The 16946-nt window shown below is 37.9% G+C and overlaps 1 protein-coding gene and 1 pseudogene across 1 annotated transcript in view; one reads left to right on the top strand and one right to left on the bottom strand.

Moving 5' to 3' along the window:
* The window catches only part of LOC105084964 (ubiquinol-cytochrome c reductase complex assembly factor 1), an 86349-nt gene extending 74362 nt beyond the window's left edge, over positions 1-11987 (bottom strand). The window contains exons 1-2 of the mRNA XM_010975174.3: positions 11835-11987; positions 212-316 (exon numbers count right to left, since the gene is read on the bottom strand). Coding sequence (XP_010973476.1) covers positions 212-316; positions 11835-11858 — 129 coding nt within the window. The 5' untranslated portion in view covers positions 11859-11987. The remainder of the gene's footprint in view (positions 1-211; positions 317-11834) is intronic.
* Positions 11988-16047: 4060 nt separating this feature from the next.
* On the top strand, positions 16048-16606 carry LOC105085033 (small ribosomal subunit protein eS7-like; annotated as a pseudogene).
* Positions 16607-16946: the final 340 nt, after the last annotated feature.

Below are 16946 nucleotides of genomic sequence, written 5' to 3'. Positions count from 1 at the left end.
CTAGGCTAAATTCCACTGCTGGGGTATTTAGAAGCAACATCCTAGACACCATACTGCAGGAATCAGTCTGAGCTGGCACCACAGAGACTCAGAAGTGGTCTCATGAGGTTTTTTCCATCACACAATTTGGCTGGCTAATCTATAAATACATGACATTTGCACAAAAACACTAAGGTTTTTTCATACCAAGCAAAGGAACAACAAATCTTACCTGGGAAGTACCAGACAGAGCCCTGCTCCACTGTCCCTGTGTAGGAGACACAAGTACCAATCGGTTGCATACTGGAACCCACTGGGAGATGCTAATCTGGTTCCTCTAGACAAAAAAAAGACACACAAAATCTGTCAGGAATCTATATCAGACTCCATATGCAGAAGGCAAAAAGTTAGGTTTAAAAATCCTGCCAGAACAGGGCACATGAAATGAGAATTTCCAAAACAGAACCAGGACCAAGCCTCTCCATGCTCATCTCTCCAAGGATAAAATGTACCCTGCCTATTCCTGATCCACAGACTAAAAGAATTCTGGTAAATAGCTGACCCAAGCAGGAGGACATGAGCTCCCTCTCAGGCGAGTAACAAAATAAACCTACTCTAAGGCATTTTACAATTATGTTATCATTTAAATTACAGTTTGCAGTGTCTTTTCATAAACACTGATTTACCTGCCCTTCATAGAATCCCTTTAAACAGTGCTAGGATTACCATTATCCCCAAAAGGATGAAGAAATTAGAGCTGAAATTTTTAGGGTGGGAAAACACACTTGGGCAACTTGATTTCCAAGACAAAGGGAGATTAAATGGCTGTCTGAGCTATGGCTAAGGTCCAGTTTTTCCCTTTGGCTTTAACTGACCTCAAAAAGGTCTCTGGACCAAAGTAAAAGGCTAGTTTGGAGAAAGGAGGAGCTCTAGCTTGCTAAATGAGAAGCCTGCTTTATTCTATGAACCTGAAATACATTCCACTGTATAAATGGCATCCATGTACACAGCACTGGAAATCTCTACTCTGGGAACCAACTCTGGGGGATCCAAGGGTTTCTTTCACTTGACCTGTAGACCTAATAGGGCCATAATGAGGACTGGATACACAAACTGTTTGAAAACACTTTGCCAAGCATCAACTACAATACTAGGAGTCAAAGATCTGGATTCTAGTTTAAACTCAGCTACTTTAATATGATCCTGAGAAGTAATTAAACCTCTATTATGCTCAGTTACCTCTTAACAATTACTAACAGTACTTATAGCACTTACTATGTACCAGGTACTTTTCTAGGCACTTTATATAAATGAACTCATTTAAATCTCACAATCACCACCCAAGGACTTAGGTATATTGCTACTATCCCACGTGTATGGATAAAGAAACAGAAGTTTGGATAAAATAAGAATAAGTAACTTCCCAAGGTCACATGGTTAACAAATGGTGGGGTTAAGATCTGAATATAGGTAGCCTAACTCCTGGATCCATGCTCATTTATGGAATGAAAGGGTAAAGGAAACATCTCCAAAGTCCCTTTTAGCTCTAACACTCTATGACCTAATCTTGAACCAACTAAAATACAGCATAATTCTGTGAAAAGAGTCCTGCACTTAGAATCAGAAAGCATTGATTTGACTCTTGGCTACACTGTCAGTGAGCTATGAGCATTTGCTGCCTCTTCTATAAAATAAAGAAAACAACCTCTCAGGATTTTAAGTTTAAAAAATAACAAATGTACCTTGCAGTATGTCCAACTCAATAGATATTAAGTTGAATCTGAATCTCCATTTCGTCCTGAGTAGGCAGGAAGGGCCAGGGGTGAGGTGGAGAAAAGTGTTAGAATTTTAAACCTAGAGATGTTTTCTAAAGTGTCTCACTGTTCTAAAATCGTGTAACTGTTTCTAGTGGCTAATCACAGTAATTTATGTTTCAAATGAAAAGTAAAGCTTAAAAATAAGATTTCATTTCAGCTAAGATTTGTTTGCAAATGAGATAGTTACTGGCTTTTTATTTACTAACAGCTGACAGATTTACCAGAATCATTCAACGTCAGATGTTCCTTTCTTAAAAATGTAAGTATGTTGTAAGATGACACTTCAGCAGATTCAGGCTCAAAGAGAAAAAAAAGGTAAGAGGAAATTACAAGTAGGAACAATACAAACTTTTGGAAGATTTTCTGAATAATTTTATCATATTTTTTCCAATGTCAAAGTTTTTCTCTGTAATATTTGACTCTACTTGGTCTAATGCCAATACTTTAAAATCAGTTCTTATTAGAAGAAAGGAGCAATCAACTCTGTTCTTTCCTTGTCCAATCCTACAACAACAATTCTTTGTCCAAACCCTTAAATGAAACTGAGGTGTAGCAGAAAGGATATTTGAATCTCAAGCCATTAAATAGCTGTGTGACCCTGAACTAGTTACTCAACACTCTAGACCTCCATTTTCCCTTATGTAAAAGTGAGAATAATAAAAACTACCTCACAGGAGTGTTCCAAGGATCATTTGTAAAAGCACTTCAATAATAGTAAATCACACACAAAGGTATCATTTTTGTTATTAATAATTGTTACTGAATTACGCAAGTAAGCTCCTCTTTCCCCAGCAAACTATCACAGTAGCAAGAACCATTTTCTTAAAATATTGTTTTGAACTTGGAATTCCCTTTCTTAAAAGCTTGCAGTGCCTCCAAGTGCCTCTGCAGTTAAACTTAAACACCTAATCTTTACCAACTGGATTTCCGTAGACACCTTATTATAATTACATACCTTGCCTTGCCTTCTCCACTCAGCAGTTTCAAAACCTGATTTAGATTCTCTGGTTTGGGAATTAATGTTCCTCTCCACACAAACTAATCCCCTTGTAGTCAGTGCCTCTGGGACAATCTTCTTCACTACTACCCAAATCATGACCTCATCTGCTTCCGTAAGTCTTCCTAGTCTCAAGGTTCTGGTTCTACTGACTCTACTGGGTCCTTTCTCCTTCCCACCTCTCCCATCACTTCATTTATAAATATAAATCTGTGGAAGTACTTATCCCCCTCTTATGGGTATTAATATACTAGGCCTATAACAATTAGCAAACCTTAATTCTCCCAAGTTCAGAAAAATTTATAGCCCTTGCCAGTGGTTAAAATTGTTGCTTCAACTTAGGATAATATATACACCATTACTAAGTGGGAACTAGTTTTACTGTCTTTTTGCCTCACCAACACTTCAAAACCAAAATTTTAAAGATAAGTTTCATGTTTTTATTTCCTGTGCATATTGTAAATTGCAGGTGATTTTACATTTTTATTTCAAAATATTCTGACAGATCAGCTCTTTTTATGACTATACTTCAGTCAGTCCACTGATCAGACTCTTTCTGCATATGGCTTTTAAGATATATAGTATTTTCCTTGGCTCACTCATGAGCTGGAAAAGGCTTTACAGGTAGTGGATTCTATTATTCCTCCTAGTTGTATTTTATAAAGTGACCACAAGCACTGAGTCAGCAAATACTGAACTATTGCTCCTAGGGAAAATACAGGGTTAGGTTCCTGCAAGCTTCTGGTCACAACATTTTCATCGACCAATCAATAGCTGACATTGTTTTTATGTGTTTCTGTTTAAAGACACCTTATTTAATATATGTTACTGATTCATTAACATTGAACTCATAGCCAATAGCACTAACTCATCCTGAACAAAACTTATCTAATACACAAATTTTCTCCATAAGAAACATCACAGCCTTCATGCACTTAGCAACAATAGACAGCACTTTAGTACTACACTTAGGATCCATTTTAAACAGGAAAATCACCAACAAAAACACAAAAATGCAAAATACATGGCACTAAACAGACCATGAGAAGGATACTTGTTTACAGCATAAGAGCTGAAACAAGAAGTTAGAGTATCACCTCGGTCAGGAATATGCATGTTGTAGTTCAAATTTTTCACTCCTCCGCGCACATCCAAAAATGACTGCAAAAGCACCATGAGTTGATTTGGGGATTACAAATGAATTTTAGTAAGTATATGAATTCACAAATACAGAAATCTGTGAATAATGAAAATCGACAACAGTCACCAAATCTTCTACTCTGTAATTCTCCAGTGGTACCTGTATTCTGAACGCCATCAATACTAACTCAATTCTGTAGTCGAAAGGACAAATACTATTGTAGCAAACTCTCCTACAAGTTACAATATGGCCTGCTACAAAAGGACACTTACACAGATAGAAGAAGCAGAGAATGTTCGAGCTTTCCCTCAATAACTACTGAACATTCTGCCTCCTCCTACTTTATTAGAGATGTCCAATAGGAGCTTTCAAAAGACTGATTACATACAGGAAGGATTTGGACAAATCAGTAACTATATTAAGGATGAAGGGTCAAGTTTCATTCAGAGAAAGGAGTTAACAGATATGAAAAGGTTAAAGGATAGAATAAACCCTGTGCTACTGGATTGGATTTCGAGTAACTGGTATGAGTTTCTAACAGAGATATACACAAAGAAATTGATGTTTGTATGTATATGTATACACACACATATATTTCCTACCCCTGTATTGATAGGGCCTGGAGGCAATGACACCTCAGTTGCAATGACCACATGTAGCATCCAAACTTGGTTTCTAAATAGTAATACTTACTAAAAGGAACTAGTCTTCTCTGGAGAAAAGTTGACTCCTGAGTGGGGTTGAAGCTCCTCAAATCTTATTCACAAAGGTTTGGCATTGTTTGATCTGTCTAGCAGTCTCTTGGAAGACTCCATCTGTCTTGGAACTCACCCAGAATGAAAACCGTTTTCCCCAGAAGCATTGGTTGAAAACAAATAGAGGCAATTGTTTAACTTCATGGCTGCCTGAGGCATTATGTAACACTTGGGGGAAACAATAGGTTAACAAAAAAGTTTAAAAGGAAAAGCAGGGAAATGAGATATTCATAGGGGCTTTGAAAAGCTCTGACATACTCCTGGGAATGTGAAGACCATGCATAGGCACAGGTCTGTGCATATGCCCAGAACAGGAAAGATCTGAGATTGCCTAAGCTCTCATCTCTGGTTGACCTGGAGGCTCTGCACAAGCAGGAAGTGAAGGTTAAGGCAGAACTGTCAAATGACTGGCGGAATGTTGAAGATGTGCCCAAGATGCACACAGAGCCCCTCAACAAAAACTAGGAGACTCACTGGTTTCAGGCATTTAAAGAAATTTCCATCTAACCATTAGCTGACCACTAAGCTAACTGGGCAGAGAGCACACAACAAAAAATACAGACTTTATGGAATTAATTCAGAAAAGTCACTAAACAGAAAAAAGCAACAACAAACTGGAAAAGAAAGTCTTGATTTCCAGAGTTGCCACAATGTATTACTTAAAATGTTCAGTTTTCAAAAAAAGTTTTAAATATGTTAAAAAAAAAAAAAGTATGGTCCATACATGGGGGAAAAACCAATATAAACTGGGGGCAGGATATAGCTCAAGTGGTAGAGCACATGCTTAGCACTCATGGTTCAATCCCCAATACCTCCTCTAAAAAATATTCAAATAAACCTAATTACCTCCCCCCCCGCCAAAATAAAATAATTAAATAATACAATAATAAAATATTTTTTAAAAAATCAATATAAACTGTCCCAGAGGAAGCCCAGACAACAGCCAAACTAGACAAAGACTTTGAACCCGCTATTTTAAAATTTCAAGATCTAAAGGAAACCATATCTAAAGAACTATAGCAAAGTATGAGAAAGGTATCTCAGCAAAGAGAGAATATCAATAAAAAGAGAAATTATACAAAAAAACAAACAGAAATTCTGGAGTTGAAAAGAACAATAAATAAAATGGAACATTTCACCAGAGAAGTTTAACACCAGATTTGAGCAAAAGAATCAGCAACCTTGAAGATAGGTGAACTGAGATTATCCAGCCTGAGGAACAAAAAGAAAAAAAAAAAAATGAAGAAAATTTAACACAGCCCTCAAGACCTGCAGAACACCAGCAAATGTACCAACTTATATACAATGGGAGTCTCAGATGGAGAGGAGGGAAATAAAGGAACAGAAAAAATATGTGAAGAAATACTGGCAGAAAACATCCCAAATCTGGGGGGAGGGTATAGCTCAAGTGGTAGAGTACATGCTTAGCATACATGAGGTCCTGGGTTCAATCCCCAGTACCTCCTCTAAGAATAAAATCAGTGAATAAACCTAAATACCTCCCCCCACCAGAACAAAAAACCAAAACAAAAAACAAAACAAAACAAATATTTTAAAAAAGAAAACATCCCAAATTTGATAAAAAAAAATTAATCTATAAATCCAAGAAGCTCAACCAACTCTAAGTAGGATAAATTCAGAGAGAACCAAAAATAAAAATATCATAATCAAGCTGTTGAAAGACAAATAATCTTGAAAGCAGTAAGAGAAGGGACTCATCATGTACAAGAGATCCTCAGTAACATTAACAGCTGTACTTCTCCTCAGAAACCATAGTGGCCAGAAGACAGTGGGATGAAATATTCAAAATGCTAGGGAGGAAGGGAAAAAAAAAGACTGTCAAACAAGCAGAACTATCATTCAAATGTGAAGGAAACATTAAGACTTCCTAGATAAATAAAAACTGAGAAAATATGTCAACAGCAGACCTGTCCTACAACAAATACTAAAGGGGGAACTTCAGGCTGAAACAAGACCTTTGATAGTACAGAGACTCAAATCCACATCAAGAAATAAAGTGCACTGGTAAAGGTAACTATATGGATAAGTTAAAAATACAGTATAAACGTTTTGCTTGTAATTATTTTTGATTTTGATTTTTAATGTAAAAGAAAACTGCATAAACCTTATGAAAGGGCATACAATGTATACAGATGTTATTTGAATGACAATAATGCACAAAGGAGGAGGGAAGTAATAAGCAGTATAGGATCAAGGTTTTTATATATTATTGAAATCACACTGGTATTAATTCAAATCACATTTTTATAAATGAAGGTATAAACTGTAATTCCTAAGGCAAACACTAAGAAATAACAAAAAATACAGTAAAACCTTGTATCATATAAAAAAAATATATCATATTTAACTCAAAATGGATCAAGGACTTAAATGTAAGACCTAAAACAATGAAACTCTTAGAAGAAAACATAAGGGAAATGTTTCATGATCTTAGATTTAGCAATGGTTTCTTAGCTATAACACCAAAAACAGAAGCAGTAGAAAATAGTTAAGTTGGACTTCATCAGAATTAAAAACTTTTATGCGTCAATGAATATGATCAACAAAGTGAAAAAGCAACCCATGGAATGGGAGAAAATATTTTCAAATCATTTATCTGATTAGGGACTGACTACAAAATATATATATAACTCTTACAATTAAGTAACAAGAAAAAAACCAACTTGATTAAAAACTGGGCAAAGAACTTGAATAGACATTTCTCCAAAGATATATATAATGTCTAATAAGCATATGACATGTGCTCAGGATCACAGATCATGAGAGAAATACAAATCAAAACTATGGTGAGATATCACCTAATACCCAACAGGATGGCCACTATGGGGCGGAGGACAGAAAACAAGTGTTGGTAAAGATGTGGAGAAATTGAAACCCTTGTGCTTTGCTGGTAGAAATGTAAAATGGTGCAGCTACTGTGGAAAACAGAATGGCAACTGCTCAAATATCTAAACACAGAATTACCATATGATCCAATAACTCTACTTCTGATCACATAATCAAAAACAGTGTCAACAGGGACTAGAACAAATATTTGTATACCCATGTTCATGGCAGCACTATTTCACAATAGCCAAAAGATGAAAGCAACCCAAACATCCATTGACAGATGAATGGATAAGCAAAATGTGGCCTCTCCATACAACAGAATATCATTCAGCATTAAAAAGGAAGGACAAGCTGACACATGCTATAATGTGAATGAATCTTGAGGACTTTATGCTAAGTGAAATAAGCCAGTCACAAAAGGACAAACACTGTATGATTCTACTTATATGAGGTATCTAGAGTAGTCAAAATTATAAAGACAGTAAGAATGGATTGCCCAGGGCTGACTAGAGGGGGGCATGGGGATTTATCTTTTAATTGGTATAGAGTTTCTTTTTTGCAAGATGAAAAGAGTTCTGAGGATGACAATGGTGATGGAAGCATAACAATGTAAACATATTTAATACCTTAGTGTATCATTTAGTACTATACATTTAAAATTGGTTAAAATGCTCAATTATGTTATATGTATTTTACTACAATTTTTTTTAAAAGTCCAGTGTGGCTTTCTGCAATTTCCACTATTATCAAAGAAAAGCAAAAATGATTACCAATACCCAGGACAGCCCATAAAACAGTAAGTCCCACTGCACTGCTCAGATGTCCATTTCCTCTGCCAGAACTACTCAGCAATAGCAGTGTTTTAGTTTACTCCTTCCCAAACCTATCACCGGAGAAGGGTAAAATCTGGCCAAAAAGACAGAAGAGGAAAAATAAGGGGAGACTAATGAGAATGTTTCAGGGATACTACCTCTCTCTGTGGTTTCTTATCTGCAAAGTGGGGGAATTATAGTGCCTATTTTTTCAAAGAGCTGTTGTAAGGATTAAGTAAGTTCACATATATAAAGTTATTTAAGAGTGCTTACCACATGGTAAATGCCCTATAAATACAGATATCAGTATTACTGCTCGGGAAACCTCAACATTTTGTTTCAACTACAACCTGTATTTCATCTCTCTTTCCTGAACACCAAATCTCCAGCAGCAAAACAAACATCTCCAGCTAGATATTCTCAGTGAAGAGCACTGCTATTAATTCAGTCATCCTAGGCCGACCTTGGATTCACTGTTAGACTCTTCCCCCTCCCTCACCCTTAACATCTAATCTCACCAAGTCCTGTAGACTCTATTTCCTCAATATCTCTTGAAACCATCCCTTCTTTAACCACTTTGTCCCTCCCCTCTTAGTACAGGCCTTCATCACTTTTTCTAGGATTATTTAAGTAGTTTCTGACTGGCCTTAGGGACTCCAATCTCAGCCCTCTCTGATCTATCCACAATTGCTACAGGGATCTGTAAAAACAAAAATCTAGTAGTGAGTATATGAGCGTGTACTATGTTGACTTTTTTTTTTTTCCTACTTTTTTATACTTTCAAAATAAAAATTTTAAATTTCAATTTAAAAATGAGAGAAGAAACAAAAATGTTCCCCTGATCAGTCATGGTTGGAGGGGAGAGCAATAAAAAAAAATTACAAAAGGGCACAAAGAAACTGTAGGGAGTGACGGACACGTTAATTACTTACTATAATGATGGTTTTTCAGGTGCAGACCTGTGTCAAGACTCACCAAATTGTACAATAAAATAAATGTGATTTATTGTATGTCAATTATTACTTATTTTTAAAAATTTAAATGAGGGGAAAAAGCAGAGTAAATGCATCAAAAAACCTTTAAAAAGGGAGGGTAGGGATATAGTTCAGTGGTAAAGTGTGTGCTTAGCATATGGAAGGTCCTGGGTTCAACCCACAGTGCCTCCACTAAAAAATAATAATAAAATTCATTTTTTTAAAAAAAAACTTTAAAAATAAATCTTCCCTTTGTTTGCTGAAATACTTCAGTGGCTCCCCTCTGCCCTCAAGATAAATCCTCAACTCCTAACTATGATATGCAAAGCAATGCCTCCTCTCCTGCACTTCCCCATAAGTGCCCTTGAGTCCAGACAAAGAAATTTACTCACAATTCCTTGGTTGTCTAGCACAGTAGCATAAGCTAATGCTTCTCCTCTATGCCCTTTTCCCCATTCCCCATCTAACACTCTCCCACTTAGTTCAGAAATCTCCCTGATGGATGCTTGTTCTCAGGCTCTTCTACTCTGCTACCACAGTACCTGGTTCAGACTTCTATCACAGCATTTTGAGAATTATATTAGTAGTTTTCTTTTCTGTCCCTGCTATTAAATTATAAACATGAGAATAAGGTCTATGTTTTTCATCCTCAGTCCCTCAGGATAGTTCTTAGAATGTAGTAAACACTCCAAAAAGTTGTGGAATTAAAAGGAAGGGGAGGAAAAAAAGGAAGGGAAGAAAAGCGTTTAAAATGTCACTTGTACCAACTGATTCTCTGATCAATCCTATCAAACTTACAATTAAGAAACTCTGAGGCTCAGAGAAGTTAAGTGACTTGCTCAAGGCCACACTCATAGTTAAGCAATGGGGCCAAGCTTTCAAACAAGGCTCTTTCGACTCCCAGACAGGTGCGCTTTCCTAATCTTTGAATGCCTCACAATGCCTAATCAAATGCCTCTTCAGAATAGGTGATCAATAAATATCTTCTACTTTCATGTTTACTGTCACTCTCTAGTACACAGGGAGTTTCTGCTGCTTTGTCACACATTACAATATATAAGAAAACTTCAGAGAATTACGATATACGGTATAAAGTGAAAGTGACTTATCTAAACTTGCTTTTTACCTAAAAAGATGAATGGAAAGGGATAAATAAAAAGGAAAAAATTAACTAACAGAAGGTAGTTAGAGAAGTGGTTTCAATGGATGCTACCATATAAGAAGAAATAAACCTGCAACCATCCATATGCTCAGGGGCAAGACTAAGATAGCTAGGGCAGCCACTAACTTCCAAGACAAGTTAAGGTATTCATTTCAGGTCTAGAGCCCAATAAAGTTCTCATCTTTACCCCCAAATATCCATCTTAAAAACACTTAGGACATCCTAGTTGCCATTTTCCCAGTAGTCTTCAGATCTGAATCAATGGCATCAACAATCACTTCATCAAATGAAACTCTCTGTAGGTTATAGGCGCTACTCTTCAAACAAACTTTCACTGAGCAGCAAGAGGGCACTGCACTCTGCAAGGCTGACAGGGAATACAAGAAATAAAACCGCAGTTCTTACAAGCCACAGAAAAAAAGATTAGAAACTCAAGTTTCTCACACAACGCAAAAGATAGCAAGAGGCAGGAATAGACGGTGTCTGGTATGAAAAACAATGTCCTTAACCCAGTTTTTGAAAGACTTTCTAAAATTATTAACTCTCCCATCCCTCCAATGCTTAGGAACCAAGCTCTTTATCCTCCTAAACTTTTTCTGCTGCCACTTTCTTTCTCTTTAATTCCTAGAGGTCAGAGTCTGCAAAAAGGATCAGAACTGAATCACAAGAAGTGCAGCAGCTTCCCATACGGATGCTAGTAAGTAGGGCAGTTCTTCCTCACTTATTTCATTCATTCCTTCAGTAAATATTTATTTCACTGTGCTAGGCAAAGTGAAAATGATAGATATGACCCCAGTTCTCATGTAGTTCTCAATCCAATAGCCTATAACAGTATTCCACTCAACCGTGCAGTTACAAATTGATATACTCATCTATGGGACAAACCCAGAGAACCTCAGAATCCGAAGGACCTGCAGATTTTCCTCCATGCTTTGCCCATGGGGACTGTTAAGCCCAAAAGTGACTTGCCCAAGGTCACACTCTGCGTTAGTGACAGAACAGGAACCAGAACCCAAGTCTCCTGAAATTCCAATCAGTGCCCCCACGCGCTGCCTCCCTCCCCACGAGGGGAAGCGGTCACAGGTGGCGACCCAGGAAAAGCAAGCTTTGTCAAATTTAGGACCGACATCACTCTCTCCCCTTCTTCAAAGAGGGGAAGCCACCAGCAAACCGAAAGCAGGGGAAGGTGGGAAGATGCCTCAGTTTCCCCTCAGAGAAGCGGTCGCGCAGCCTCGCTACCGCACAGACTCCGCTCCTGCACTTGCGTCCAGTTGCTCCCGTCCCGCCCTCTCCGACTCCAACCCCGGGGCCCGGGGGGCAACGGCACAAAATTACTCCTTCACTCACAAGGACTCGCACCAGCAACGCCATGTTTCTCAACAACCATTTCCGGGTGAAGGGTGGGCTTCCGGAGTCCCGTCTGCCACCACCCCTTCACTAGATAGTCTTTTCTCCTGAGGGCGCCCGGCAACGCGGCGCAGGCGCACAGAGGCCGCTGAGCGCACTGGTGCGCTTTCCGCGCGCTTTCCCCGCGCTGTGCGCGAGACGGCGGGGCCTGGCGTGCGGCCGGACGTTTGGAGCGCGCGCGCGCGCCACCTGCTCTCTCTAGTCTCCGCCAGACACGTCACAGAGGCTCGAGTCCTCCCGGAAACACCCGTCCTCTTTGACCTCTGCCTCGGGCTTTTCGTAGCTCTCTTCCTAACCCCCACCTCACCAGCCTCAGCCGCCTTGTCAAAGTCCCACTTTCCCAGACTCTGTCCTCACGAGGATTCCCCCCTTTTCACTGCGGGTTGAAAAGAACAGGATCTTGGGAGAATCCCAACATTTAAGGGCTCCCGTAAAAGAGCCTGAGAAGGAGGAGGAACACAGGACACAGCTGAGTTATGAAAGTCGGGGGAAGACTGCGGCCATATGGTGTCCTGAGACCTGAAGAAGGAACTTTAGGGGTTTCTGTTCGGTTGGTTGTGACTGGGAACATATTTGAGTACTGTTACAAAATTACATTATAAAGATGAAGATACAGAAGAAAAGAATCAAGGATGCAAGGAGTTTCCTCAGGAGGTGGGAGAGAATGGGCTTGGCTAGAGGACCTCTTGCATTCGTTATATCCCAAGAGCAGTAGAAGAAAGAAGGTGTCAGTGTTCCTGGGGTTAGGAAACAGAGGAGCAGGGTGTTGAAAGACATCCTTCCTTTTCATTCAGTCAACATAGATCCATTGAATGTCCACTATGTGCTGTACACAAGACAGGTGTGGATATTGGCTTCCTGGAGCTTGTAGATGAGGGAGGAGGGGCACACAAGTCTAGTAAGCCAATGGAAAAAAATAAAATAGTTTAAAACTGTAGTAAGTGCTATGAAGGAAAAAGCAAAGATCTAAACTAGAGAATAACTTGGAAAACTACCCTTTAGACAGTGTAGCCAGGTAAGGCCTCTCTGAGGAGATGACATGTAAGTTGAGATCCAAAGGATGAGAAGGAGCTAGCCATGGGAATTGACTTTGAACATGTTAGTCTATCTATTGGAGAGCAAGTGAGGAAAGGAAAATTCCAGGAAAAGATGAGAAAGAACAAGGGTTTATTTCAAGAATATGAAAGAAGACCAGAGTGATACTGAAATTAATCTTAAGTAAGTTAAAGAGATAATTAAAAGGGATAGGCAGAGGCTAAATTTTGTGAGGACTTCTAGATGAAGTCTGGATTTTATTCTAACAGGAAGCTATTAGAGGATATTAAACAGAGGACATATAATTGGTTCATGTTTAAGAAACTAACTTTGACTACTATATGTAGATGCATCAGAGGGTAAAATGTGAAAATGGAAAACCAATTAGTAGACTAATGGTCTCCTAACACTGATTTTAGTGTATAGATTTAGTTTTGTTTTTATACAGAATGTTAAAGATTTCTTTCATTCATCTTCCATATGAAGAATTTTATAAGCCGAAATGAAGATGCTTTCTGCATTCGAGTGGGCAAATTACCTGTACAATATTGAAAACAGCGGTGTAGTACTCCTATATGTAAATTATGACAAGTGGCACTACATATTAAAAAGAGGTAAGAGAAACATTCTTATTAAGCAGATTCAAGAAGCAAATGTGATGCAAAAACAGTGCAAATTTAAGACCAAGTAAGTAATTCACACAAGAGATGATAAGATGTTGGAGATAAGAGAAAAGATTGAAAAGATTGATACTCAGTTTCCTTTCTGATGGTTTCTACTTTCTCTGTAAACTAGGTGGGAGAGTTTTTCTGCTTAGAGGAACAGAGATGGTATGAGATTGCAGTTTAGAAGAGTGGAGAAAGTTTAAAATTTAACAGAATGAAAGAAAAGGGGTCCAGTGAAATATGGAGGATCTAGTTGAAGTTGGTAACTCTCCAATTTATAAATTTTAATTAATTTTTTAAATTTTTTATTTTTTGGAGATGGGAGGTAATTAAATCTGTTTGTTTGTTCATTTGTTTGTTTGTTTATTGTAATGGAGGTGCTGGGGATTGACCCGAAGACCCTGTGCGTGCTAAGCATATACTCTACCACTGAGCTATACCCTCGCCCCATTAACTTTAAATTAAAAAGTGATACGTGATTACACTCTCCTTTCTAAAAATAAGCATGTTACAGATAAAGCTAAAGTCTCTTACCACTACCGTTAGTCCCAACCTTTATTCCCAACCCTCTCTAAAATTGTATTTCCTTCCAGATCTTTTATTAAAGCTTTCACATACACACACACATATCATCCCTTAGAAAATATATCATTCTGGTTGGTGTGGGTTTTCTTTTTCTTTTTCACTTAATTGACAACATACTTATGTTTTACTTTGCTGCTTCCTTCTTTTTACTCAAGTTCCTTTTTTTAATTCTACATATGCTGCTCTAAATAGATCCAATTCATGTCCTTTTAATATCTGTTCTATCATATGATATAGATGGCAGATAGTTTATTTCCTTTTTTTGTTGTTCTTATGACCAGTGTTTCCATGAATATTCTTGCACACTTAAGAACAAAAATTTTAATGGCTCCAATCTATTTCTGTGTGATTTTTTCTTCAAAATCATTTATTCGCCTGGGATTAGCAGAGGAGAGTCATTAGTTGAATTCAATAAAAGATTGTTTTCCCAGGTCATGGAATGGATGGCATCATTATGAAAAAGATGATGATATTGTCAAGAAAAAGTTTCAAGTTTCAGACCAGGAAATCTCTGTAGTAAAGGATATAAAGAGAGAAAGAGACTGTTAGGAAAGAAGAGGAGGCAAATGAGTAAAAGAAAATGTAATGAGGAAAATGGAGTGAAAGCTTAAAGGATAAGAAATTGTGGTCAGATTTTTGTAATTTAAAGTTTTAGGGTTAAAACTATTCTGAGTGATGACAAAGTACAGGGAATGACTGTGGAAGAAAGTGGCCGAAGTGAGGTGGAGGTGAAAATCCCTGGAGTGGAGGTTATACAAGGATATACAAGGAACTGGTAATGGTGGTTATGGTTGTTGATTCTGAGAAGAGAATGGGGTGACTAGGAGGTTAGGTAAGGAAGGTAGACATACTTTTCATTATCTATCCTTTAGTCTTGTTTGAAATTTGTACCATATCTATATAATTACCTTTAAAGTTGAAATAAAAACATCCATATCACTCTCAAAATCTTATTCTGCAAAAAAAAGTTGTTTTACTCATTGGTATTACATGAAATACAGAGAAGTAGAACTTGGTCCTTGCCCTCAACCATATTACAGTTGTGGGAGTATAATACATAGTCACAATTTTTTTAAAACACAATGCCAAAGAATGAAGTTGGACTCCTTTCAAGCAACATATGGAAAATTAATTCAAAATGAATCATAGACCCAAATGTGAGAGCTAAGCTATAAAACTGTTAGAAAAAAACACTAAGTCTTCTTGACCTTATGTTAGGCAAAGCCTTCTTAGATACAACAGCAAAAGCACAAATAACAAAAGAAAACAATAGATAAGTTAGACTGCATAAAATGTAAACTTTTATGTTGCAAAAGATACCATCAAGAAAATGAAAAGATAACAGAATGGGAGACAGTATTTGCAAATCACGTATCTGATGAGGGACTTGTATCCAGAATATACAACTCAATAATAAGAAAATAAACACCCAATGAAAAATGCACAAAGGATTTCAGTAGGCATTTTTCTAAAGAAGATATACAAATGGCCAATAAACTAATAAAAAGATGATCAACATCATTAGTCATTAGGGGGACGCACACACACTATGAGATACGACTTCACATGCCCACTAGATGGCTATAATCAAGCAGGCATGTAATACAAAACTCTGGCAAGGATGTGGAAAAACTGGATCCCTTCCTTATACATTGCTGATGGGAATGTAAAATTATACAGCTGCTTTGGAAAACAATCTGGCTGTTCCTCAAGATGATAAACAGAGTTACCATATGGCCCAGTGATTCCATTCCTAGGTGTATATTCAAAAGAAATTAAAACACATGCCCACACAAAAACTTGTAGATGGCTTTTCACAGGTGTCAGCCGAGGCAGCCAATTCTGCCTACATTGGCAAGGTCAAGGCCATGTTCAACTCCAGCGTGAAGATCATGAAGCCCAATGGTGAGAAGCTGGAGGAGTTCAAGTCCAGCATCTCCCAGGCCCTCCTTGGGATGAACCTCAAGGCCCAGCTGCAGAAGCTGAAAATAACCGTGGCCAAGGAAATTGAAGTCTATGGTAGTCAGAAAGCTATTGTAATCTTTGTTACAGTCCCTCAACTGAATTCTTTCCAGAGAATCCATGTCCAGCTAGTGCGCAAGTTGGAGAAAAAGTTCAACAGGAAGCACGTTGTCTTTATTGCTCAGAGGAGAATTCTGCCTAAGCCAACTTGAAAAAGCCGTACCAAAAACAAGCAAAAGCATCCCAGGAGCTGCACTCTGACAGCAGTGCACTATGTGATCGTGGAGGACCTGGTTTTCCCAAGTGAGATTCCGCGTGAAACTGGATGGCAGCCGGCTCATAAAGATTCATTTGGATAAAGCACAGCAGAACAATGTGGAACACAAGGCTGAAACATTTTCTGATGTTTATAAGAAGCTCACGGGCAAGGATGTTAATTTTAAATCCCCCAAGTTTCCGTTGTAAACAAAGTGACTAAATAAAATAGTATTCACAAAACAAAACAAAACAAAACTTGTAGATGAATATTCATCACAGCATTATTCATAATAGACAAAATGTGGAAACAACCTAAATGTCCATCAACTGATGAAATGAATAAATAAAATGTAGTATATCCAGAAAATGGATTATTATTCAGCAATAACAAGTCATGAACTACTGATATACCACAACATGGATGACCCTTGAAAACATTGTGCTAAGTGAAAAAAGTTAATCACAAAAGGCTGCACAGTGTATGAGTATAATTCCACTATGAAGTGTCCAGCCACCCACTCCCGAGACCAATTCTTGAACCTCATCA

This window comes from Camelus dromedarius, chromosome 18 (genome assembly GCF_036321535.1).
Source record: "Camelus dromedarius isolate mCamDro1 chromosome 18, mCamDro1.pat, whole genome shotgun sequence".
Taxonomy (NCBI): Eukaryota; Metazoa; Chordata; class Mammalia; order Artiodactyla; family Camelidae; genus Camelus; species Camelus dromedarius.
The sequence above is the reverse complement of the archived record's forward strand: the minus strand, read 5'-3'. Positions and strand labels throughout refer to the sequence as shown.